We start from the raw sequence: 25,839 nt of genomic DNA on the forward strand, positions 1-25,839 counted from the left end.
CCTCTTTCACACATCTCCCATTTCCAGGTGTCCCACAAGCCAGTAGGCTGCTGCTGCCAAAACCGGTTTGCAATTCCTCTGTAAGTTTCGACTAATTTGCTAATGCCCTCAGAAGTTTAAAAGCCATTGCAGCTGCCTGCTGGAACAGCCAGGAGATAAGGTGATTGTTATTTAAATGACATAGTGACCGTCAACAGAAAATCTACAGTGACAGTATATTTAAGGAATGTTTTTTGGCTGGAAAACGTAGCCCCGAGCCTGAGTCTAAAGAAAACAGGGGAAACAGATCTTTCCCCTCACCTCACATTCATTTGGCTGTCTTCAAGGTGTCTGCCTGATTTCTGCCAAGGCTGAAGTTGTTGTTACAGCTTCCCAGCTGCTCCTGCAGCAAATGTTTTTTGTCCAAGCAAAGAGCCTGTGCATTCCTGGACACAGCTTCCTTTCCTTCTGGTCAGAGAAAGGACTTATCCAGGGGAAAGTAAACGTTGCTAGCTGCACCGCTGATTTGTTTTGCTGTTCAGTATGTAACATTTTGCTTCGGGGCAAAATATCTGCTTATCTTATTTTCTGCTAGGGAGGAAGCTTCAGAAGTATCTCTTGGCTTGAAAATTAACATTCACTCGGTGGCATTTGCAGGTTTTGCACAGGGCGTTTTGGGGGGGTTGGGGGTGTGTGTGTGCGTGTGGTCACTGGGATTGGATGCTAAAGAGAAGTTTCATGCAATGAAGCATTACCCTGGGTTTGCGACCCATCACCGCATGGGTACCACAGGCAGCCTCCCGAGCCACAGCGCTCCCCGGGGGTCCGATTCCCCACGGCTCCTGCAATATCCCTTCAACCTCCGGATAGTGTGACTGAGGCACCGTGCCAACCACTGAAAACTTTTCAAGCGCCCTTACTTTCCGGATGAGCTGTAAAAAGCAGTCCGGTGGCAACACATTCACCTTGCACCACAGAGCAACAGTTCACGTATTCACGAGGCCGCCCGACACACCAGCCCGCTCCCTGCCCCTTGGGCTTTCACAGGCAATGTATAGTCGGAATACTCTCAGCAAAACCTACAGAATTGGCTTGCGAATCCCCGGTGGGGTTCAACCGCATGATAAAACCTTACAGTAACGAGCCTGTCGCTCTTAAGGGTGGAGGGGGTGGAGGAGGAAAGAGATGCTGCTTTATCCGTATTACTCCACATCACAGATGCTGACAGAATTATTGATTTAGAACTCACAGCTCCAAAAAGACTCAGTAATGTAATCTTTTTAAGGGTTTTCTTCTTCCCTCAGATGTGATGTTTTCAGTAGGCCCCTCAGACACGGGCTCTTCGGGGACGTTGTTAAACTTGCTGCTGCTAAACCGCAGTCCCAACCTTCGGTTTGTTCCACACCACTCTCACGGTCTACTGTCTCTTGGAAGAGCCCGTAGCTGCAAGGTCTATTGCTTTACAGGTACTCTAGGAAGACCGAGGGATTAAGTTATACATTACGTAAAACTACCCACTAATCCTCTTAGTGTGCATTACCAGTGAATGGCCTGAAATAGGCTCTCGCTAAAAGAGCCCTAACATTCACTTTCTTGACGACAGTTTAGTATTTGAGGTTTGCGTCATGGATTTTGGTGCTGAAATATTCAGTACACCGTCTTCTGTCTGCTGCTAGATCCACTCGCACGTGTTAGTAGAGTGCTAACAAAGTTACAGTTGGTAAAGCAGATTACGTGTTTAACTAGTAGCGAGACATATATAAAATAGAATTATATACTTTCTAGAGTGACAGAGTCACTGGGATTTTTTTGTTCTTTTTTTTTTGTTCTTTTTTGTTTTTATAAGAAAAGAAACAGCTATAAAACCATGATTAAAAATGTATCAAGGGATGATTTACATTCTAAAATAATGACATTTTTAGAAAAAAAAAAGTGATTTATAACATAAAAGTGTTTGGAAAGTGTTTGGTTGCTGTGTACTGCCTTCTTTCCCAGTACAGTTTGCTATCTGTTATACAGTCTTGCATAAATGTTTAGATTAGGGGAGAAAAGAAAAATTAAATGTGATGGCTAAGACCTATAAGAGCTGACTCGCTGACTTGAGTTATTGCTGTGCAGAAAGTCTGTAAAGCCTTTACATCCAGCGAACATTTAGTGCTACTTCAGCCTTGACAGTTGACCTTTCGATCTGATTGGGCTTAGCCACAATAATTGCAGCATCTGCAGTACAGGCCATGCAGACGGCTGCTTAGGAACCCAACTTCTCTCATTAGATCTTACTTCACGTGTCTAAAATTCAACCCCTCTTTGCATGTGCGTGCAAATTCTCTCATAATAGCTGTGATAGGAGCTGAGCAAGGTACAACCCCCCAGCTCTTTTTTTTTTTAAATTTATTTTTAATTTCTCCCATCATTTCTGAATATTCCTGGGTTTAGATTAGAGCAGGGAGGGAAAACAGCCAAACCCCTTCCTCTCCCCAGATGTTTAGTTAGTACTGGTTTCTTTTTTTTTTTTTTTTTTCCCCTCAGTAAGACCTAGTGTAAAAAAGCAACAAACAAACAAGTTAGACTGTTGTAATTTGGTCAACCACTCGGGTGCTATCCATATCCACCATTTCAACACACTCTATTTCCTCACGGTTTTCAGGATTCTTCTTCTCTTTCCTCTTCTTCTTGGACGGTGGCAGGAAAGTCAGTATCACAGGTAAAATGGCAAAGCAGTGAAAGAAGGTGACTAATGCTATTAAAAACAAGCACCTGAACAGTGTACGGGTCAGATTTGAAGGCACAGCTGCAAGAGGAATCAGACCAACAATATAGCAGAGGTAGCTCTGCAAAATAGCTACCCCATGCACTTCCAGGGCATTTTTCACCCACTTAGTTCTTGTGAACTCTTTGCCCAGGACAAAGGTTGATAACAGTGGAGCACAGTTGTCAATTGTATAATTAATTCCGTAAATTAAGCACAACACAGAAATACAATCTAGTTCCACTTTCCACAAGGTCATAAAACCTATAACTCCAAACTCGACCGAGGCAACAGTTAGAGTGAGCCAGACATTGATCAGAGAGTCTGCCACCAGGAATGCAGAGAAGAAGAGCAGAAATAAAGCACTAATGCAGGAGTTTTGTAAGGGGGCTCCCACTGAAGAGGCGTAACGATCCATGTACACAAACGATGGATTGAAAACGATGAATTTCACCTTGGAGGTGAGAGAGAGCTTCCTCAGGGTCTCCAGGAGGTCATAAAGTTCTTCCCTCTTGGTTTCCATTGTCTTGGCCACCAAGAACATCCTGGAGGCCACGACATCGACTTCGTTGTTGTATTTCTTGGAAAAGATGATATCCTCTGAAAAATGGGCAAACTGGGGGGCCTTCAGGAAGGAGTTCCTCAACATATCAGTGAAGTTTTTCTTGGGCAATCCGGTAGATATGTTGAGTTTCCTAAGGTAATTTAAGTAGCTTTCAAACCAAGATATCCTCACAAAGCCCTTGGTATACTCCAGCACGTCCTCCTGGACACTGGTGTTCCAGTACTCGATCGACTCGTAGATGTAGAACCCAATCACTGGGCTGTAGTTACTGAAATACTTCTGCTGGGCAGTCGTATACTCAATGGTCCGTGTTGCGGTCGCTACGATGTTGCTCAGGTCCGACCCTTCACTGACCTGCAGGTAGCCCATTAAGGCAAAGGAAATATAAACAAGGTAAAAGAGAACTACAAAAGGCTTGACGTAAGTGTTTGTTATCCAGTCACAATAATAGCGTTTAAGGAACCACACCAAAAGATGACTCTCGTAAGTGTTCGTTTCCTCTGAATCCGCCGTGTCCTCGCTGAATTTGGCTGTCAGAAGAAACCTATACCATGCAGGCTTCTCTTGCAATACCTCTGGCTTTGGTACCTTTCTGCAGAAGATACTATGCTGGTAGTTGTTTTCTATGTAGCCAGTAAACACCAGGCTGGAACCATAAAAGGAGAGTACATAGAGGTAGTTGAAGAAAATTGCAATACAGGAATTGCAGCAGAAAATCCTGGCTGCTTCAATGTTAGTGAAGGGACTGGCACCTATTCCAAAAGTGACCAGGTACATGGCAGTGGTGAGAGAAAACGAGAGCATGGAGTCTGCAAATACGGCTGCAGTCCTCTCTTTAACGTGTTGGTCTTCTCTAGTTTTTCTCCAGGAGGACAACATTTCAAAAGCCCCATATAACCCATGACCTACAACAGAGAACAAAGTGAGTGTTTAAAGTACTCGAATCAACACGCGGAAAAATGTAACGTGGACATGCTAAAAGACCCAACGGAGACACAGCTTGCCGTTGTCAATGCTTGAAGTAAACGTCCTGCAGAAGAGAGAAATTATTACGGTGGTCTAAGCCACAGGAGCGCATTCGCTACCTGACTAGCAAACCTTATTGCCAGAGCTTGAGGAGAGTTCTGCATCGCTGGCGCAGGGTTGATGGGTTAAAGAAAAAGGATTTTTTTTTCTGGTTGGCTGTTTCGTTTCATTATTTTGGAGTGCCTGTGATGGAAGATGCTTTGAAATTAGTTTTTCCTGGTGACGGGATCTGACCTGTGGTGAAAACAAAGAAATACGACCTTGAAGTGCCTACGCTGGAAGCAGAGCATTGGTTGGCTGCTTTGTAGAACATCTGTAAAAAAACGAAACCTTCATATGAGCTGAACATTGTCAAGCAAATCAGTCACTGATTTCTTCACTTCCTATACAAATTTTCCATCAGGAAAAAGAAATCCTAGAAAGGGAACAAACAAAAAAAAGCACAAATAAATTTCAGAGATGCGGAACGGTAGAACTGATATGGAACTGCTTAACGCATTGGTCTTCTTACTTTAATATGTCTAAGGGCTTGTAAAAGCAAATGCAGTTCTATTGTTCTTGGCAGTTCCTGCATTTTGTAACATATTTAATTAACTCTTAATATGGATATAGCATTCATTAAAGGAGATAAAGATCTGCAGGCCTCAAATCCTGTGTTTAACCCCCAAGTGCAGGTAAATTGGGAAAAGCGCATGGTTTTATCTTAATCCTTGGTTGCTCATCTTCCTCTTATGGTTTCTGTTTTGTGGTTGATAACCAAGGTGCATTTGGAGGACATAGACCTCTGCTCTCTCATAGTGGACCTGAGCTGGGAACGCAGCCCTTGACCAGCTATCAGGTGAGAGTGGCTGAGATAAAAGCAGATTGGTGTTTCACACAGAAAGGAACATAAAAATACAGTTTTTGTATCACACCTAAAACGTAAGACTTGAATACCTTCTCACAGTAATTTGTATCATGTTCATCTTTACTTAATAGATCCTTTCCATCTTATCCCACCCTCTTTGCTGCCTTTTGATTACTCCACCTCCTTATTCTTATGCTGTTTTTGCTGTCCCCTGTCTACCTCTCCAGTCTGCTCTTGCATTATCTCTAGAAATTCCCAAAAGTCAGACCGCAGTGTTTTGCTCTTACCCATTCCCTGATAACACTAGAGAAAATGATCAGTGCTGAATTAGTGCCTGATGACACTGAAGTGCAATCAGTGGATTTTTGACGCTGATGCTCCGGTCAGGCAGGTCAAGGTAATTCACAGATCTTTGTTAGAATGTCAGGCTGGCTGCAGAGTACCACAGCTGCTGTATCGGCTCTGTTCTCTCCACCTGTAGATGATTACCGCTGTTGCCACAGGGGCTATGAATATGGGTCAGGAGACCCCCAAACAAATGAGGTATTCGGAAGAACCAGAAAACGTGTTAGGGGGCTGGAACGAGATGATCTTTAAGGTCCTTTCCAACCCAAACCATTCTACGATCATGCTTATTCTTAAATGCCTCACGTCGGCTAAACAGTCAATGAACGTGACAAAACAACCCTTTTGTGGTCAGTACATTTTACTGTAGGGGCAGCTGTAGCTCATTCACTCTATCCTTCCCGCAAGGAGTTTCCTATCTATATGCTAACAGATGGCAGAGCTGGTTACTCTGTTAATGCTGAAAAGAATAAGTACGGCGCATTTTATAAAGAATTCAAAACACAGAGCTCATAAGAAGAGATAATAGGACAGCCAGTGTACCTCCTTATCACGGCCACGTGGTATTTAGAGTAACAAAGTCTGCGCTCTCACGTATAGCAGATATCTTACCTACGTTGTTATTTGGAGTCACGGCAGGGACCACGAATGTCCAATTTGTAGCAATATTACGGTCCTGGTTTTGGTATGGCATTTGGCATTCATCTTAATTTTCCCAAACAGTGTTTTACAGCCGCTTTCAGAGGCCAGGTCAAGACTGTCAATTTGATAACTAGCACCGTGCCCCCTCTTAAAGCTAATGGGGAATACTGGAACTCCCCAGACGTAAAATCAAGCAAAAAGCACAATCAGTGACTGGCACCCCGTTGCTAATTATGCTTCGAATAGTTATGTTCTAGGCTCAGTAGGGAAAGCTATTAAGCTTGCTTTCAGTGTGTTCTTTGTAAAGACAGACTGACCTTTATTTAAATGTAACTGATCACTTGCCAAAGCGGGGAGTGAGAGGTTTAATCCATTTATGGCTCCCATAAGTCCTGCAGACAGGCTCGTCTGAGAATTTCACATAGCATCATATGCATTAGCTTCAAGTAAGCAAAACAGAATAAAATGAGGTCATTGAATATTACAAATTACTTCCATCGTGAGCTTCAGCTATAGCATGTTTTTGTAAAAAAACATTTCAGCGTTAATAGGCTCTTGCCTAAAAATATTCAAATAGCCGCATTAATTTGGAAAGCCTTTGACTTTATGACGAAAAAAAGAATTTAGAGCTAATTAAATATGATGCTGAGCATGACTCCTTAACAGGTATCAGATTTTGGATAATGGCTGATAACACGACTCCTGATACCACATATTTTCTTTAAGTAGGAAACATAAACCCACAATTTGCTCTTACATAATCTTCGAGGCTACCCTAAAATGGAATCTGATTTAGAGAGCTGCTCAAGTAAACGCACGAAGAGGCGTTACCGCATGTGCTCCACAAAGCCAACAGAAAAACATTTAGATACTCTTCTATTTTGGGATAGGTTCCTTTTGTTGTTTGCAACACAATCTGTGTGCTAGGAACTGGTATCTTCCTTCAATTGTGCAATTTGTGATTCCTCTGTCCATTTGTATAATAGCTACAAAATTCTCATTTGCCTTTAGGAAGATAAACCTAAATGATAAACTTGCACACTATTTGCATCAGTGGCACTACTGACCTTATCTGGTATCCTTTGAGAAAAAGATTAAGCCCAAACTTGTGCACAAATTAGGCATGGCAGTCCAAAGATTAGCCTTATTTAGCTAGAATGGGATTTACCTAACCTAATTTACTCCTCTAAATACTGACTGCAAGCACAACTTGGGGTGACAATCTCCAATGTTGTCCAACTCACTGATGCTCTAACCCACAGAGATTAGGGCAGATAGCTCCATGGAAGCATTTTTGTGAGAATTTCTTTCACTTTTCTGCCATTTCAGAGTTTCCATTTTTTGCATCCCTAACCAATTTGCACTGATTACCTCTATTCCTCTTGCTCGCGCTATGTCTACCCTATATAATATTAACGAGAAGAAGGCAATTTTTTCCTTGCAAATAAATTCTGTAATTGCTTTAACTTATTTTCTCTTTTTACTAGAGATTTAGCCACAAATCTGTAATGATTTAGAGCAATTTGTTCATTATTCACAGTCATTCAATAAATAATAAATATGAACTCAAACAGCTAATGGGCTACTGAAGAGCTTTTCCTGTTGACATTTGCTATTATGATTCACTGGTCATGCCCTACGGTCAGGCTGTACCACCATGAGCTAAGAGGAAGGAGAACACAGAAAGATGGGATTTTGTTAAGCAAAAGAGGTTCTGAATGGGCAAAGGAAAATCTTAGGGAAATAGGAGAAAGGTATTGGAGAAACTGGGGACCAAAATATTTTTTTCCTTATTCTCTTTTTCTACTACTTTGCATTGTAGGACATTGTACTCCTACCACACGTCTTGGATGACTGAGGACAGAAATTCTGGCTTTTGTAGCCAAAGAAAATGAAGAAGATGATAGTGATTGTTATTTCTGAGGAACTTAAATTTCTTATGGGCTGAGGTGGGCTATCTTTAATTTTAGAAACTAATAACAATACCAGCAATAAAACCAATAAATCATGCCTAGCTTAAATACAGAGCTTTTATGAGTGGCCTGAAAATGCTATAAAAAGTTTCCTTTGCCTCCTCCGGGATCAAGTCTTGCAATTACACGTACTCTGCAAAATCAATGCAGCACATGCACTGAGAGAAAAGAAGCACTTGTAGGAAGTTGTAAAAACTAAGGCAAAATATTCTGTTGCTTAAAATGATCAAATTATTTACTTCATTTTAAACGCTATGTATGTGCAGGCACCGTAACTGCTCTTTTTAAAATCTCACAAAAGAAATGCATCCTTTCCCCTGCTAAGGGGGCGTTCAAGCAAGAGGCCTTTACGAATGGGCATCCGCAGCCTCGGCTTAAAGTTGGATCCGCTCCTGCCTGGCAAATGGCAGGACTGAAGCAGAGAGGGGTGAAGGGATTTAAAGCAGCCCCAGAGCCTGTGGGAGGGCAGCGAAGTCACCTCCCGGTCATGGGAGTCACAGACCAGCTCTCTATTCGCTTGGCTTAATTGCCTCCCTAAAACAAAGGCTGCTGCCTGCTTTTATTGTTTAAAGATTAAAGGATATGTTCAATTTTACACTAAAATCACGTGAGGTTTTGATCTTATCGTGATAAAATGAGGTTTGGGTATTCACATAGACTTCTTCAGTCAGATCATTGCGATCATTGAGAACAAGGTTTTGGTTTCTCTTCTTGCACTTTTACCCATCTATGAAAGTAGAGAATAACCGTACACTGTGGCTCTTTTTTTTTTTTTTTTGTTCTGACTATCTTGAAGGTTGTGTGCACGTGTGTTTGACACCTGAGTACAATTTCTCTGAATAAAGTCTCACTTACAGATTGTGAAATTCCAGCCTTCTGTGCGGAAGGTCACGTTTCAGGGGTAGTTAATTTTATTCATCCCATTTTAATGCAGCGGCACACAAAACACTAATAATGATTGATCTCCACCTCGGTGAGGCTGAATGCCGCACCAGGGCGTATGTTGCCCATTGACTGCCAGAATTAAGACTAATAAAGCACCAAACTGTCTTCCTAAGGGGGCAGACTCCTCTAGCAGCAAAGTTGGGGTAAAGGGTGTTTCCCCCTTCTCGGGCACTGCCTCCCCACCCCTACCAAAGTTTGCCGCTCCCTCGTTGGAACTAATTCACCTGTTTATAGTCTAAATAGGATTAAAGGAACGGTCAGGATTAGAAACATCGGCAACCTCTTTTTTTTTTTCTTCTTTTTTTTTTGAGGGTTACTTTTTAATCTGAAATCTTTTCCTGACCCTGATGGCACAAAAGACGGGCTGAAATTGGGAATGAGTCATGGCAGGATGTATGGGAGCCTTGGAAACTGGGCAGGCAAGAACCTGAAGTGGACGCATGCTCTGACGGAGTTCCTGAGGTTAAGTCTGGATTTTGATTTAAGGTTTCTGCTTGTGTTGTAATGGCTGCATCCTTGTAACACTATCGGTTCAGCGGGATGAACGCCGTCTTACTTAGGTTGATTTAAGCCTGAAATCATCCCACTGAAAAGGAGCACTTGTCTGCAAGAGGAATTTAGCGTGCTGTGAAAAGCGTGTGAATTTACAGAGGGCTAGCTATGTTGTACCAGCTTGCTTTGTGGAAATCTGTGAAGGACAGCCCGATTCACATTCAAAGTGGAGTGAAATATCATCCGCAGAGACAAACACCGGGTGAATTAACATGAAATAGCTGGGATGCTATAAATTCATACCCCAGCTTGCTGCCAATGCAGGCAAGGTCTCAAGAACTGCACTTGCGCAAAATTAGTACATGGGAGGTCGGAATCATACCGCAGGAATTGCCCTTTCCAAAACGATACCTGTAATAACATATGATATAATGAAGGTGCAATGAATTTTCCTAGCTGACAGTATTAAAAATAACAACGTACACTGCTCAACTCTGGGATTGCTTTCCACAGTAATGTCAACAAAGAGGCTGAGGTAATTTCCCCCCTGCTGACTTATTTTTTCCAGCTAGATCAGTGAGCTCATCAGCTCCCATCTTCTGAAAAGCCAAGCGAAACTGCTAATCCGGACCCCTTTTGTCACACGAGTTGCAATCAACCAGTTGTTGCCCAAACACGCGACCTGCCTCATGCGGCTTCTCCCGGCAGGCACAATTTTCACTCGGAACATAGAGCCGCTTCAAAGTGCTACCGAACACGCAGGCAGAGCAAGGGAATTCGCATCCAGTTGAAGTGAACATCTGCTTTCCTACTCCTTTCTCGCTAAGATAATAAAACCCTGCAGCTAACCGAGATCCTTCTGCATGCAGGCAGAATTAGCACCAAAGCCTAACTTACACGACAGTTCGCACCGAGTTTATCACAACTCAGTGGCACGGGTCGAGACAAACAGTTAAATCATCATTAGCACGCTGTTAGCTGTTAATTAGCTAACAAACTGTGGGTTACTCTAACTGATGTCTACCTCTGTGGTCCCTGAACGGCGCCGCAATGCTACAGCTCTGCTGTGTGGATGTCAGAGGGTGCGCTATCCTCCGGCATCCCACCGCCTGCAGACCTGCCTGTCCCAAACGTTTTCTGCCGAGCAAAGAAAACGCCCTGCAAACCCTACTTGCTTTTCCTACGCTTGCCTGGGTATTTTTGGGGGCCCAGTTCGCAGTGTAGACCAAAATCTATAGAGTGCTAACATCCTATAAGGTATCCATCTGATCAGCTGTGTTCCCAGGCAGCAGTGTTCGCTCCGGGAGAACTGTGGCAAGGGCACCGAGGGCTGTGGACAGTTGAGTAGTCTTAAGAGCGTCCTCATTTGCAAAGTGAGTGAAGTCCCAGCCACCCAGGCACAGCCCGACTTCATCTCATATCTCCAAGCACGGGTCCTAAGGGCAAGTAAGCGTGAGGGATATGTGCAGCCATGGTAGCTGGATTAAGAGGAACACGTGAAGAGAGATTCAGGGTGGGGTATATTGGTATAAGCGTAGGCTGTTACGTATTGAAATGCCTTCTTTACCTCCTGGCACACAGACCCTACATGTCCGTATTGGAACTGGATTACAGGTATGAAAACATACCTCAAAAATATGACGACAATGCTGTTGGGTTCAGTATTGACAGTTGTTGCTTTAAAGACTACTAAATTTTACACATATATTAATAAGGTGTACTACGTCTGCAGATGTTAACATCTGGCTTAGGATCTTCCCCAAAGAGAAACATACTGAAATTAGATGTGTCAGTCTGCTAGGCATCTAGGCATGATACCAGCAGATCAGTCTCTGGGGTTGCTTTAGGTTTGAGTATTAGCCATTCGCCCTCAATTGTCAGGCTGACCTCTCCAACCACGCTTCCAACAGCAGCGGCCATCCCCCTCAGAGCGCTCCAGGCGTGCCCACGTATTCCTCAACTTACGACTGGGATCAAAACTACGAGCGTCTTGGCGCATTCACACCAGATAAAAATCCGCCTCGGTCTCCGGAGAGAGAGTTGTGTTTTGTGCTGCGTCTACTTGGCAACAAAATAAGAGAAACCAAAATGTTTAATAATATGCTCCCGGGATCTGCTGTGTTTCACAGCTGTGGGCGGTTGTGCCCACAGAGGCGCACCGCAGATGAGAAAGTGTCCCCGTACCACACACCGCATTGGCTGGTGCACGCAGAGGAGAAATCTTCAACTGGTGCTCAGCGCTTCATGGTATGAGACCACGATGTTATTTTTAGTCGTAGATCCTGCAGAAAGGCTCTCCGGGCCGCTAAGCCGGCGCTCAAATTGCTCCACGCACAGGCGGGAAAACGGGGATGCGTCTGGAAACCCAGCACAAGGTTTGTGCCTCATTTAGGTCCGGTGTAGCGCCGCCAAGCATAGTTTAAAAGGGGGCCAAGTTGCTCACAAGACTCACTTGGATCTGCCGCACCACAGTCGTTCTGATCCCAGTCTGCTGGCAGTGGACCTCTGCCGTACTACCCTACCTCTTCGATGTTTCTAAACGTAAATGTTTGGAAACGCAGCGTAGGATTAGCCCTGTGTTCTCCTGTGACACGGCCTGGTTTGGGTCAGGCGTAGCTCCTTCTGAGTTACACTAAAAAGTTGCACAAAGAACACGCAGACAAACCCAAATCACCCTCACGCTCTCGGTCTCACCCCAAATGGTCCGGACACAGTCAGCGATGATTGGGGTACGTGATCCATCCCAATTATAAACTTGCCAGTACTATCTTTTATCGCGGCAAACAAGCAACAATAAGCTGGTATTTCAGAAAACAGTACAAATCACAAGCTAATTTTAAGAGCATGATCTACATATTAGTATTGAAATGAAAATCATTCCACATATAAATCCCTAGCTCTGAAGAAACACATATACAAGACATATGTAGACATTTCTGTCATTTTTCTACCTATATAGGGGGGAAAAGAAACAAAGCAAAGAAGTCTTAAATAAGTAGAATTAAACAACACCTCAGTATTCATAGTCCTAGTCTTCACTACAACCCCTAATCAGGAATGGCAGTAACACGGTTCGCCACTTTTTATTTTTGGAGCATGTGTATTTTAAAGCTATTCATTACAAAAAAGCCAACTTCTCACTTAATATTGCATTTTCAAATTATTTTTTTAAAACCATACCAAATTCAATTCAAATCAATGGCCTCTCAATTCTTCGATTCTATGGGTAATTCAACAAGTACATGGTTAATCTTGAATAGTGCCATTGATTTCAACAGAATAAAAATTACTAATTTAGGCTTTGGGAAAATGATGGTTTTTGCTTGGATCATCCTTTTTCAGCATTGAACCAATGCGATATTTGAGGTTTTGTTGTTACAGTGATAGCAGGAATGTCAGATAAGCACATTTTTAAAACAGAAATACATTTGAGAGAAAACTTCTCTTTTATTTTGAGAAAGACAGATAAGCAAAGTAAGTTATGGTTCAAAATCTACTTTTACATATGAAGTGAATATTTAATTCCACTTAAGAATTGGTAAAGGCTTGTTTTGGCATTTAAATAGCAGGCCGTCAACTCTGTTTAAACGTGTGGCTTGCTTCCCTCTGTTTTCGTGAAAGACCTGGCAAAAGTTAAAAGCCATACTTCGTTCAGCACAACAGAAGGAGCCGAGCGTTAGCGAGATCTGGTTTTAGCTGCTGGAATATTTATGTCTGCACGGCGCGCTCATCTCCCGACTACCCAGACCTTCTGCAGATCCGAACCGAAAGCACTTGAGCCAAACCTCCTCCGGAGGCGGAAGCTCGCGGTTCTGGGGCAAACGGCAGGGGAGCATCTAACTCCTGCTGGCCTTCAAAGGGTCTCCCTGCCCGGGAGTGCCCCGCTCCTCCCAGTAACTCTTTTAACTCGGAAACGCCAGAAAATTCCCCAGGAAGCACAGTGCCCTGCCTAAGCTGTTATTGGAAGAGACAGGGAGAAAGGTTTAGTTTGGCGGTGCGGAGGATGACAGGAGGAGGAGGGCTTGGGGCCGCGGCTGCCCACCACCGCTGCTAGACCCTGGGATGTGCGAGGGGAGCCAGGACCACCCTCTGCGTCAGGGGAGCCACAGGAGACTCCGATGGAGGATAGTAAAGGAATGACAGATGCGGCCGGCAAGGTGAATTTCCCCCGTGATGTGGGTACCTCGAGCCTCACCAGCCAAGGAGGTCGTAAGAGGCAGAGTTATATGTTAAGTACTACTGGGCTCGTCGCGCACATGGCATGCTTGGATGCATGTCAGCAGACAAAATTGGAAACTGATTTTCCCCACAAAGCGAGTTTTAGATAGGTTTTATGCACGCCGTGCGAAAAAAATTACTTAAAGGTAGATGAAAGCCACCTGCAATCACCCGTGCAAGGTCAGTGTTTACCATGTTACAGAACGGCCAAGTGACATACCATACGTGACAGGTCCTGAAGACAGAGTAAGCTACAGTGAGTACATCTGGGGCAAAAGCGTGTTTTAAATCTGTTTTAAATTTCTAAGCCCACAAGCCAAAATATCAATTGCTTCTGGGAGTGTTTTCCTAGTGGAATATGGGCCAGTGGAATATGGATTAGTTTACCACATTTCAAGTTCCCCTTTTCTGGTGAGAAAGCTGCAACCAAAACATCTCAAGCATACCCTTAAATTCTCCCGTTTAAGCAATGTTTGTCATTACTCTTACTCATAATATAGAGATAAACCATATGTGAAACACAAAATTCAAAAAGTTGCAAAACTTCAGTTAAAGCACATATGAACTATTATTTTTACTGACAAAAAAAAAAAAAAAAATCATTGCAAGTTTGGAACTCAGCTTGGGCTTTCCACCAAGCATCCAGACTTAACTTTTTCCAGTTTAACTTAATCCATCTCTGCCAGTGTCCTCTGCCAGAACACAGAGGTCTCATGACCTGAAAAGGGCACACCCCCTCCCTCCGAGCTCCTCTCGGCTATTCCCTATTTGGGGAATGTCATTACTTGAAGCCCAAAATGTTCACCATCTCTCTCACAGAAAGACCTAAAATGAAAAGTCACATCAGTTCCTGCTGACCTTTCCCAGCTCTTCATTGACCACCCAAGTCCAGTACGCAAAGTATAACACAAATGTGTATATATATATATTTCCTACATGTATATATAGAGATAGTAAAAGGTTTCTTTTCTCTGACCTGTGAACTTCCAATATATTTTCATGTATGTGGAAGTTTGTCTTGAGGGACTTCGCTACTTGAAGAAAAATTTCTCAGAGCCAAACTCTCAGTAGCTTTGACTGTTTGGGACTTCCCTGACAAGCCCCTCCATTAAACCACGGCACGCACTGACTTCTCGGTAGTTAAAAGAACGCAGACAGTAAAAGTATAACATCTTTCTGCTACACTTTGCATAAATGAACGCTCATTAAATGCACTGCATCACCTTTAACACACTTACGAAATAAGTGTATATTGGAGCACCACCAGTCAAGAGGCAATGCCTGATCTTGCTCTATGGTTGTACAGCACGGGGTTTCAGTATTAAACCATTCTCTGGACTGACTTTGACTTCCTACAGATATAGCTCCTCTTTTCCAAAAAGCATTATATTTACTGAGTCATCGACACTGTTCTGAAGCCAAGAAGCATGTATGTGTGCAAGGATTTCACTGGGGTTCGTGGTGGTGAGGGGAGAATGTGGATGCGTGTTGGACATCACATGTGGCCGGTTGCAAGCTGCTTTTGCACCACGCGGGAAAGGGCCGGTACAAGTGCCTAAAATACTCTGCCACCGTTCATATTTTAAGCCTCTTTTCTTCCCATGCATTAGTGGCTTCTTGGTGTTTGGGTTCCTCAAGGGGCTTGGGGCACCAGGTCCTTCAGAAGAACTGGAGAGAGGGAGACCAGCAGGTGGAGGAAGTGGTCGCCTTTGGGTGGAAAACACTGACTTTGGTGAGAGGACTCCTTGGTACATTGAGAGAGGAGGGGTGGCCTGGGGGCCTACTTCTGCTCTTCCCTTCGAGGAACAGAAATGCCAGGTGATGCCTGAGGGACTGCAGGAGATGCATGGCTGCTTAGAGAGCTCAGGAAGAGACTGAGGAGAGAAAAAGGAGAGGAAAAAGGAAGGACTAGGAAAATGACATGCCTGGGATTATGCTCAGGGTAGATAAAACCAGATAATTTTATTTATTTCTTAGAAGGGTAACGAAAGGAACAAAACACAGAATGTTTTAGGAATATACTTGAGCTGCGCAGGGTTGAACTGGGAAAGCTGAGCAGATGAAGTGACAAAAAGGTCACTCCCGAGTCCTTTGGCAGCGTGAAAAAACAGCAAAGGATGAATGGCAGAAATCACTGGGAAATCTGAAGCAGCTGAGATACGACTGCAGGGTGTGGTGGGGACCTGCTTGGGAGCCAAGGAAGTTATCCAAGAACATGGGGAAAAGGGTAAGAGCAATGGACCCAGCTGTGGCTGAGGAGAGGGCAGGATGGGAGAAAAAGAGAAATTTAAAAAGCCCCCAAACAGGCAAAGAGGACATGCTGGCAGGAGTGGGGAAAGCAGGAGAAAAGATGAAGGAAGCTCAGGGGGACCAAAAGATGCTGAGAGCTGTGCAGGCATCAGGAAGAGGATGCCGTGGCCTGGAGCAGGGAGACGGGCAAGACCTGCTGGAGGATGCTGCTGGAGACTGCAAACAAGATGGATGAGATGGGAGAAAGGGGCAGCGAGCTGAGGCAGGACACACTTCTTCCCGGCACAGAGAGACGGCAGAGGGGCAGCTGGACAGGGAGAGCGAGAAAGCTTAGCTCATGGAATAAAACCAAGAAACTTGGTAAGCTTCACATTTTTATTAACTGACAACAGGAAAATCAGTGGAAAAGTGCTATACAAAGTCAAACGTTCATATGTGTGTGTGTGTGTGTATGTGTTACCTTCATGTGTGGACCGAAGGGCACCGGGGAGACCTGTGCATGGGCTGGTTCTCTCTCTTTGAAACTCTCTATATGTAACCAATGTTGACACTTGAGTTTTACTGAGTATAGCAAACACTTGGGTGCTTGATAGAGAGGATAATGAATGCTTTTAGGGCCTACAAATTTGGCATAGGTTGCAATTCCCTAACAGCACGTTCTTCCAGAAAACTGAAGAAGGAGACAGGTGCCTTATTGGCACCGAGGTGCATCTCCAGCAAGCTGCACGTGCTGGCCCAAGCACCCTTGTCCCCTCAGGGTTTTCACGCTGGTTTTTAGCTGCCCTGCTTGGTTTAGCTACCCGTTGCCTTCATGGTACCCAACCTTCCGCAATCCTCTCACTTGCCCTCCTGTGCTTTTCACTCCCATCATCAAACACACTGACCTCCCCTCTTCTTCTATTTCCTAATGTTTTCCTTCCAACCTTCTTCCCCAGCTGTCTCTGACCTCAGATCCCATCTTCGCTGCTCCAACTTTTTGTATCCATAAAGCCCCTGTACATATATCTCCACTCCTCCACCAGCACGGTGGAAGCCAGTGGAACGTGTGCTTCCAAAAAATGTGTGTTCCTGAGAAACGATCGGCACTCTTCTGCATCTGTGAGGTGCTCCTATGAGCCCTGGTACCTCCAGGTACCTCCCAAAGTGTTCTGCACCCTTCCTGCTCCAGTGTCCCCCCCACCAGATGCAGCCCTGTGCAGTCTCCTTCTCCCCCTGACTTTCCCCCCACCCGTGATGGAACCTCAGGAGGACCCTGCGTGGGTCCTGCCCGACACTTCCGCCTGCTCTTTCCCAGTTGTCCCTCTCTGGACCTGCTCTGTCGACTGGTTTCCCTTCCTCTCTCCTCAGAAGGGGCGTACCGACGGGGTGGGACATGATGGGAGGATGGAGGGAGGTGGTAAGAAGAGGCTATTTGCATTCGTCCCCGATTTACTGAGTTTCACACCAGTCTGGCTATCGTTTCTGTTTACAGCACGCTGCAAGCACCATCCGCTCCCGTAACTGCTAACTGGTTTTCCCCTGCCAGCATCGGAGGCTAAATATAAGCCCATGGAGCCGTCCCTGCGTCCCTGCCCGTATCTGGCAGCGCCTGGCATTCCACCGCGATTGCACAGAGCCGATGCTTTTCACGAACTTGGCAGCTAAAGAGAGCCGCCTCTCCCCAAATAAGCCGTAGGAGTTTCTGGAGGAATAGGAAACAGATTGCTAGTTTTCTCTTCAGTGCAAAGGGCAACACTGCAATTTTCCTTTGAGTCCCTAAGTTAAATGCTGCGCTCCACCTCTGGGAGGTAAAGAACGTCACGCCAGAAACTTGTTCAGCCAGTGCTGCGTGTTGTCCAATGGTTTGTTTGGTAACACTGTGGGTTTTTTTGAGGAAACTGGTTATTTTTAAAGGATTGGCAGTTATTAAACAGCACTTAATGCGTAAGGGAAACTTCTGATGAATACGTTAGCATCTGTGCCAGACCAAACATCTGTAGTTTTTAACGGAGCGGGCAATAGGAAATAAGGATGTGAATTCTGCTTTTCAGCTGACACTATAAATCAGATATTTTCAATTCAATCAAATTGAATAACTTATTCTTTGGTTCTTAGGCTCAAAAATGAATAACCTTAGTTCAGCAAAGCCTTCCACATGAACTAGGCATGTGAGTAATTCTGTCCTTCAATTACATTTTTGCACACTGATAAATGCAGATGACGATAGTTTTAAAAAACCACGGAGGCATATGCTAATTCAAAATACGCCCAGACAAACGGTGGGAGCCTGCCAAGTTTCACAGGTTTCAGGCTTCACTTTCACATTAGTACCTGTATAAATCCAGAGCTGAAGAAGAAAAGTTGCCGGCTTGACTTGACAGGGTATCCCTAGAGAAGAGAGCGGCCGTAGCCAGCCCGCCCTCCTCCGCCCGCTCCCCCCCAGCACAGCCCCTCCGCGGGGGCTCGGGACAGCCCCCGGCACTGCCTCCTGCCTCAACAGCTGGACCTCTGGTGACCAAAGGGGACCCCCCCGCTATTTCGGTACCTGCTGGGGAAGGAGGTCTCTGGCAACATCTCTCCTGGCTTCAGTTTTCGCCATTCAGTTAGCAGCCAGTGAGGGCTAAAAAGAAACCTGCCACAACATAAAAATCGTCATGGTAGGGACATACTCAGGCTATGTACAGTCATCAATGACTGAGTTGTTATGGCTTAATGAGTTACCTTTCGTGAGCTGGGCTACAGTAACCTGCCTTAATTAAACGGTAAAATAAATCAGAATAAACTACCGTGAAGGTGATTAAACCCAAAGCGTGAAGTGTTTAAACCTCCTGTATGTCATATTTAACAGGTGGGGTAGGCAAAAGATGTTCCTGTCTACACTTCACAGTCTGAGCTTAAGAGTGCAACTTGGTGAGCCACGGTAATTTAATAGTGTAAAATTGTCCTATCCATGCAAAAGCTAAGGATTCAACACCTACAGAGACTGGTACCCTCCACTATAGCTTGTTTGTTCTAGGAAATGGCTGATGCTGAAGGGATGTGACAGAAAACAGGAGGAATGAAATCGGGTATTACAGAACACACTGAACTGAGTATTTTGGATACATATTGTCTGAATTACTAAAATGGGATTGTGACTGGACAAACTATTTAAACTATTCAGAAAGCAATTCTTGAAAATAAGAAAAAACGAGATAATTGCAAAACATTGCTAACCAACTTCAGTTAATGCACCTTGGAAAAGCAGTAATGGTCTCAAGATGAATTTAATGAAGAGGAGAAATGGTGTGAGATAAACAAGCTACAATTCAGCAAGGACAAGGGTAACCTTCTACGTGTTGGTTGGAATAACTCATTGTGCAAACAGGGTAGAAAGTGACATGAAGGATCTGTGAATTACCATGTGCCACCAACCAAATGCCAACCATTTCATATTGCCGAGAAAAAAAAAAAAAAGAATGTCATGTGGGGATGTATGAACAGGAGTGCCATATGCAAGATGTGTGAAATCATCCTCCTACTCTACTTGCTGCTGAAAGCCTCAGCCTGAATCCTGTGCCCGGATTTAGGCACCGCACTCCACGGAAGATGTGGAGCGGCCAAAAGCAAGAAGATTGCTGGAAGTCTGATAAACATAGTCTGAGGAAACCTGGGATTAAAGGGAAGAGGACTAGGCAAGTACGAGTGGTCCCAAATATGCAAAGAAAAAGAAGAGAAAGTGTTTTCCAGATGCAGAGGATAAATAAGGAGGACAGCTCAGTTGCAGAAGGGGAATTCGGGTTAGACATGATGCAAATGCTGCACCGGCAGTGCAGTGAAACACAGGGGTAAGCGGCCCAAGGAGGAGACAAAGCGCAGGGCGGGAAGGGTAGGTTAGGAAAGACGTAATCTTGTCTCGTGGCAGAGGGCAGATGATGTCTGGAGAGTGTCGTCCTGTCCTGTCCTGCCTCCCCTCCCCCTCCCCCCCCCCGGCTCTCCCTTGCTGATGAAAAGTTAAGAATTCTCAGCTGCTATAAACCGCAGAAACTTCATTAATGATTCATACTAGCAAAGGGGCCTTGCCTGAAATGCGTCCAGTGTAATCATTTTTTTCTATCCAATTTTTGCTTTTAGCCATGAGATTATGAGTAATAGCTACGGGGCTACGCTGTTAGCTAGAAATCCTTTAGCTTTCTAAAGGTCACTTAATCTACGATTTAATCTGATGGTCACTGAAATTAAGTGGAAGCAGTTCAGCGGCCTATAATGGAGGGTGGTTTGTGTCTCTAGCCTTCACTTACCTTGAGTTAAACCATCCTTTGTAAGCAAAACAACTTATAGGCATGAAATACATTTGGATACGCACGCTAAATCTTTCTGTTGTACTGCAGGAAAAAAAAAAAAAAGAAAACCCTGCCCTTCTAGCTAGCTGCTGCTTTGAAACAGTTCTCACGACAAACTCCAACATGTCTTTAGTGCCTTCTGTTCACCTGTTGATATACCCCGTCCCTCGGGAGATTTTATGCAGCTGGGGAAGCAGGCAAGATTCACACGAATTTGGTTGCTCTGTCATGACTTGTTCACAGTGAGAGCTGAGCTGCGTATTTGAAACTTACTCCTTTTAAGAGTGGAATACTTCAACTAAGCAAGACCAAAAAAAACCCAGGGGAAAAAAAAGGGAAAAAAAAAAAAAAAGCAGAGTTGGCTATAGAGCTCGGCAGTTAAAGGAGCACTAAAATAGAAGTGTGAAACTTTTCATAGTTATCTGTAAGTATTCAAGAATTTCAAGTCTCGGCATAGTCAGTATTAGTGAATTAAAGATCTGAAAGGTTGTCCCAGAGAGCAGATGCTTTGATCCCTAAATAGAGCTAATATTTCATATTTTTGAGTCGCTTTCCCCAGGTATTTTTATTTCACCTGGTTGGACTTTAGACTGCTTTTCTACTATGGCTACTCTCTTGCACCACATCTGGAAATCCTCTTCTCTGTAATATTATATGTAATACAAACTGCTTAGTTTGAGGAACTGAATTTTGGAATACCTGCATACGCATAAAACCCCACAAAGGAAACCCCACAAAAGACTCAGGTGACAAAGCTAACCTTCTTTTGACTCTGGCTTTCTTGTGCTGCATTTCCTCTAGATTATGATACAGTTTAATTTTCATGGATGTCATCTGAAAACGAGAGCCGATTTGTAATGTGGCTGAATTCTCTTTATCACTGAATATATTCTGTACATTAACTGGCAGTGCGATGCACTGAAGCATAGTCTTTAATTAAAGTGCAACAATACCACAGCTACAGTACGGGCACGGCATAGGAACCCAGCGCTGGATATAAAAATAGCTGTGCTGAAACGTGTCATATCACTACACGATGTGACTGAGTCAGTGGAGACACTCTTACACTTGAAACCTGAAGTATTCCTGAGCACTGATTTTCAGCTGGGGAAGCTGTGATCAAATCAATGCATGCATTATTCTCCACAAACGACTAACGGCACGAACGAGGATGTATTAAACACCTACAGCGCATGAAGCTTTTCACACTGGTTATGAACCAAACACAAACAAAGAGGCTGTGAACTCTCCAGAGCTCTCGTTTTGTCTCCCGTGTCGTCCTCCCGCCTGTTTGGATATACCGTGCGGCATCCCCACCAGCGCCCTGGGGCCAACAGGAGAGGGCCACTGATTTCGGGTCGGGAGCAAGCTGACCGCCCCTCTCTCCTCCTCTTTCCTACCCTCGAGGAAAACAGAACGAAACGAAACTACCCCGCACCCCACAGTGAGTGAAGGCACTATGAAAACCGGGGAGATGAAGGCGCCTCTGCCGGCACCAGAGCCGGGGATGCCGCTCCCTCCGTAGCCCTCCCCTGCGGGATGAGCTGGTGCTAAACCTGACGGGTCCGTCCCTGACCGGAGGAGGCAAAGCTCTCCGCCCCAGGGCTGCGAAACCCTCCCTACGCTCCCTGAGCCAACACAGGCGCTTCAGGAGAAACGCGACCCAGACCCGACGACCGCCCTTGTCCCCCGGACAGGCGCCTGCCAAGCCAGGACAGCTCTCCCGAGTGCCCAACGCACCCACCCCTCGGGTCTGCTGGGGCGGCTGACGCTGTCATTGCGGCACGGGGACCTCTGCCAAAGTTTCCCCCCCAACCCTGGCCACCGAAATTAGAATCAAACGCCCACAGAAAAGCAGCAGCGGGGCTCCCCCTCTGCACGAGGCACAGCATTCGAGCATCCTTCTCCCTCGCTCCCACGCGGGCACCGCGTCCTACGGCAGGGCGCAACGCCACAGGCGTGATTTTAACGTCCCGGTACGGTACAAACAGTTTAGGAAAAGAGGCCGTGTGGCTTTTGGCACGGGGCAGGGCCGCAGGGAGTAGGCACCGGGAGCCATGCAGTGATGCTTCTCTGCTTGCTGGGCAATGCGTCAGGGAGGCACAAACACACAAACGAGAGAGGAGATAGCAGATAGTTACCTAACATGACGAAGGGGATTCCCAGGAAGGTGGAATTGTATTTCCCACCAGTGAGATTGATGATCCCAGCTGCAGTCAGGGTGGCAAGGGTCACGGTCAGCAATCCCAGCAGGCCAAGCCAGGGTTTGCTGCGGACACAATCCTGCATGGAGCAGCAGAGAATGGCCAAGGTGACCACAAGGACCAAGCTTGTGATCAGGTAGCGTTCTGACACCCTGCTCGTCTTCTGGAAATCCTCCTTCAGCGAAGAAGAAGTGAAAGGATACATTTTGACTTTCCTGTTGGATTTCTGGAAAAGTTCAACAGTGTCACAAAAAATGGATTCCCACTTCTCTGCCACCATGTCATTCAAGGAGTTGATTGCCTGCAAGTAGTAGGTGAGCTGAATGGCTTCTGCAGACTTCACCCGGTCTTTGCTGTGCACAGTAACCCCACCAAGCTGATGCCCGTTATACACTTCCCTGCCATCCTTTAAGTGAGTAATCGGATAAGTGATTGCAAAATTAGTTCGATTAGAAGAACGAGCAGCCTTTAATTCCTCCAGTACATGCACTATGTCGTCCACTATGCATGTCTTGTCATTGTTCAGGATACATATATGGGCAAACGTGTAATTGAAACCAGGTCTTTGAACTTGGATCCTGGTCACAGCAGAGTGCAACTACAAGGGAAAGAGAAATCACACACGTTATTCATCAGTTCATCTCGCGCAGCAGCAGCCAGAACAACAGGGGCTCCTCACCGCCGTCCCTTGCCTATTTGATCTAAGCAACGACAACAAAAGTGCTGGTGACTGCAGTATTAATAGCACACTCATTGCAAAAAAAGAAAAAAAAAAAAAGGAAAACATGCATTAAAATAGCAGTATTATTCCCCTCCGTCCTTCGCTGATAACTCGGGTGTGTTGTGACCTGCGCCTGCATCTGCTGTTCGGCCTCTCTAAATAAGCAAACTCAAAAGCCCCGGACCTCCGCTTTCGAGCGGTGTGGGGGAACATAAAAGGGAGTGCTACAGCCCGGCCGTGTCCGGGGACGCAACTTGTGCTCGGGGTTGCCAAATTACTCTCTCGACAGATAAACTTCAGGTAGGGAAGGCAGAAGAGCAGGGTGGCCTGGGGTGCCAGCCGCCCGGCAGGGCGCTCGCACTCACTCCCAGTGAAGGACAGGCCACGGCTGCGAGTCCGAAGTGTAGAGATGGTTGGCGTCGCAGGGATAAGATAGCTGGCATCAATTAATCTGCCCTCTTTCCCCCTCCCTTTTTCCACCATCAAACCCTCAGCCAGCCTGGGAGGGGGAAGCACTGGCAGAGACGGACACATTTTCTCTCTCTCTCTGAAAGGTTCTGTTAATCAGGGAAGGCCCCCTAATTTTAGGGGCTGCAGGTTATTACCGCTTGTCGTTTGGTCTAGCAGTTCTGGGTGAAGCCTCCTTTGTCAGTCGTTTTGCATCCTTCTGAAATTTGCCATGCCTGAGCTCTGACCCAAAGTGCATTCAGTTATTTTTGAGCACTAGAGGGGTAGGAAAATTACCCTCTCTTCTCGAAAAAATATAGAAAACTCTTGCAACCTTTTCTGAATCTGTTTTAGTTGCCACAGAAGAAGCCAGAAATCTAGAAGACGGTAGGGGAAGAGCCCTAATAGGCTGGGGTTGCAATATTTTTCAGAAGTAGAATATGAAGATTGCTAACGTTGGGGGCCTTAGCAAAGTGCAAGCTGGGTTTTTTTGCACATTTTACTTGCAAAATATGTACGCCTGGCCCACCACCATCCCCATTTAACTCCTTCTGTGCTGCTCTAGTTCTGCAAAGAGTACCACGACCTTCTGTAAGGATGCCGTTGAGGCCAAGACGACGTTACCCACTGCCAGAAGTCTGAGCAGACTTTCCCCATGGTGGTGATGTCCTCCCTTCACCGTGGGTAGCCACAAAGTTTAGGAAGGGGCTCCCTCTGCTCTTTTCTAGCTGGCACGGGGGGTACCCGACATCCCAAATGCTGGGGGGGAGGGGGGGCCTGCACGCCGCTGCGTACGTGCTTTGTGCACAGCTCGGTGAGATCCGTGGTTCTCTCGAGGTGTGAGCAGGGACTAAGCAGAGGGACATGCACCCCTCGTGCTGCCTGGTCCCAAGGACGCCGTGGACGTGGCAGTCTGCACAGCTCGGTCGCGTGGGCGGCCACGTCTGCTGCCGTGGGGGGGAGCAAATCGCCAGGTCTGCTCTGGGGAACTGCATGGATTTATCCTTCGGTATCCTTTTACACCGAGAGAAACGGTCGTAGGAGCATCGCAAAGGTGCGGTGACAAAAGCAGGGCTGATAAAAAGGGAAGGAGAAGCCCTCCCTCACCTGCAAAGCAGGGAGATCACAGCTCTTCCAGGGAGACAAAGAACCAAATTAAGAATTACTCTAATTTCTTTTCCTTAAAGCAGGAATAGTTATTTTCTGCCTTCAGATTTTGAGCAAGGCAATGAAAACTGGCTACGGGGAGATGATTCCTTTTTTGTTCTATTTGCATATTCTGTTTCCCACTGCAGTCCAAAGAGGGCCGGAGGTTCTTATGCCCCGTAAAGAGTCTGGGATTAGGTGATATTTAATGGAACTGGCTCCTTCTGAAGATAAATACTGATTAAAAATATAGAAGATAGGGTACACGAGAGCAGTACAGCTTCTATACTCATCTGATGGCAATGGACAAAATGTCTAATAAACATGGCTAAAATCCTGCATCTCTTGAAGTTAAATAGTCATAGTGACTTTGGTGTGGCATTTCAGACCTATTTGCAGACCCCCCTGCATTTATATGACACTATGAATCTGATTGTTTTGTGATTACATTGCATAATCTACCATGGGTATAAATTTAGTTACACTGCCTCTGTTCCTCAGGACGATATGACATCATACAGGCAAGGATTACAAAATTCCTATATTCTCGTTTCTCTAGCAGCTCGGGGGTGTATTTTTCCACATTTGAGTAGTTTTTATTTTCTACAGAACAACAGTTCAATATTGTCATTAGAAAGATAGGTTTGAGACATGAACTGAACTAACAAATCTTTTCACGGTACTGGGAGAACACAATACCTGGTGATGGTGAGAAGCAAAATTCACCATCGTGGTGGGAGAACAAATAACTGTCTGTGCAACAGATTGGGGGGCTTTTGCACAACTTTATTCTAAAATTAAACAAATTAAATGATTTTCAGGAACACGCCAAAGAAATGAACCTGTATAGGGAATTCTTCCCACCTTTCCAGTTTGCTTCAGCAAAGCTCTGCTTTTCAAGAGCTGTTTTGGGGTATGAATTCAAGTGTATGTCATTACAGTTTGGGGAAAGTGCCCTGATTTACCGAATCAAAGACAGATATCTGATT

General features: G+C 45.2%; 1 protein-coding gene across 1 annotated transcript in view; it reads right to left on the reverse strand.

Moving 5' to 3' along the window:
* Positions 1-1,940: 1,940 nt before the first annotated feature.
* PTCHD1 (patched domain containing 1) overlaps positions 1,941-25,839 on the reverse strand; it is a 34,968-nt gene continuing 11,069 nt past the window's right edge. Inside the window, exons 2-3 of the mRNA XM_082482835.1 lie at positions 22,474-23,134; positions 1,941-4,198 (exon numbers count right to left, since the gene is read on the reverse strand). Of these exons, the coding sequence (XP_082338961.1) occupies positions 2,544-4,198; positions 22,474-23,134 (2,316 nt within the window). The 3' untranslated portion in view covers positions 1,941-2,543. The remainder of the gene's footprint in view (positions 4,199-22,473; positions 23,135-25,839) is intronic.

This window comes from Vanellus vanellus (genome assembly GCF_965231255.1).
Source record: "Vanellus vanellus genome assembly, chromosome: 1".
NCBI lineage: Eukaryota > Metazoa > Chordata > Aves > Charadriiformes > Charadriidae > Vanellus > Vanellus vanellus.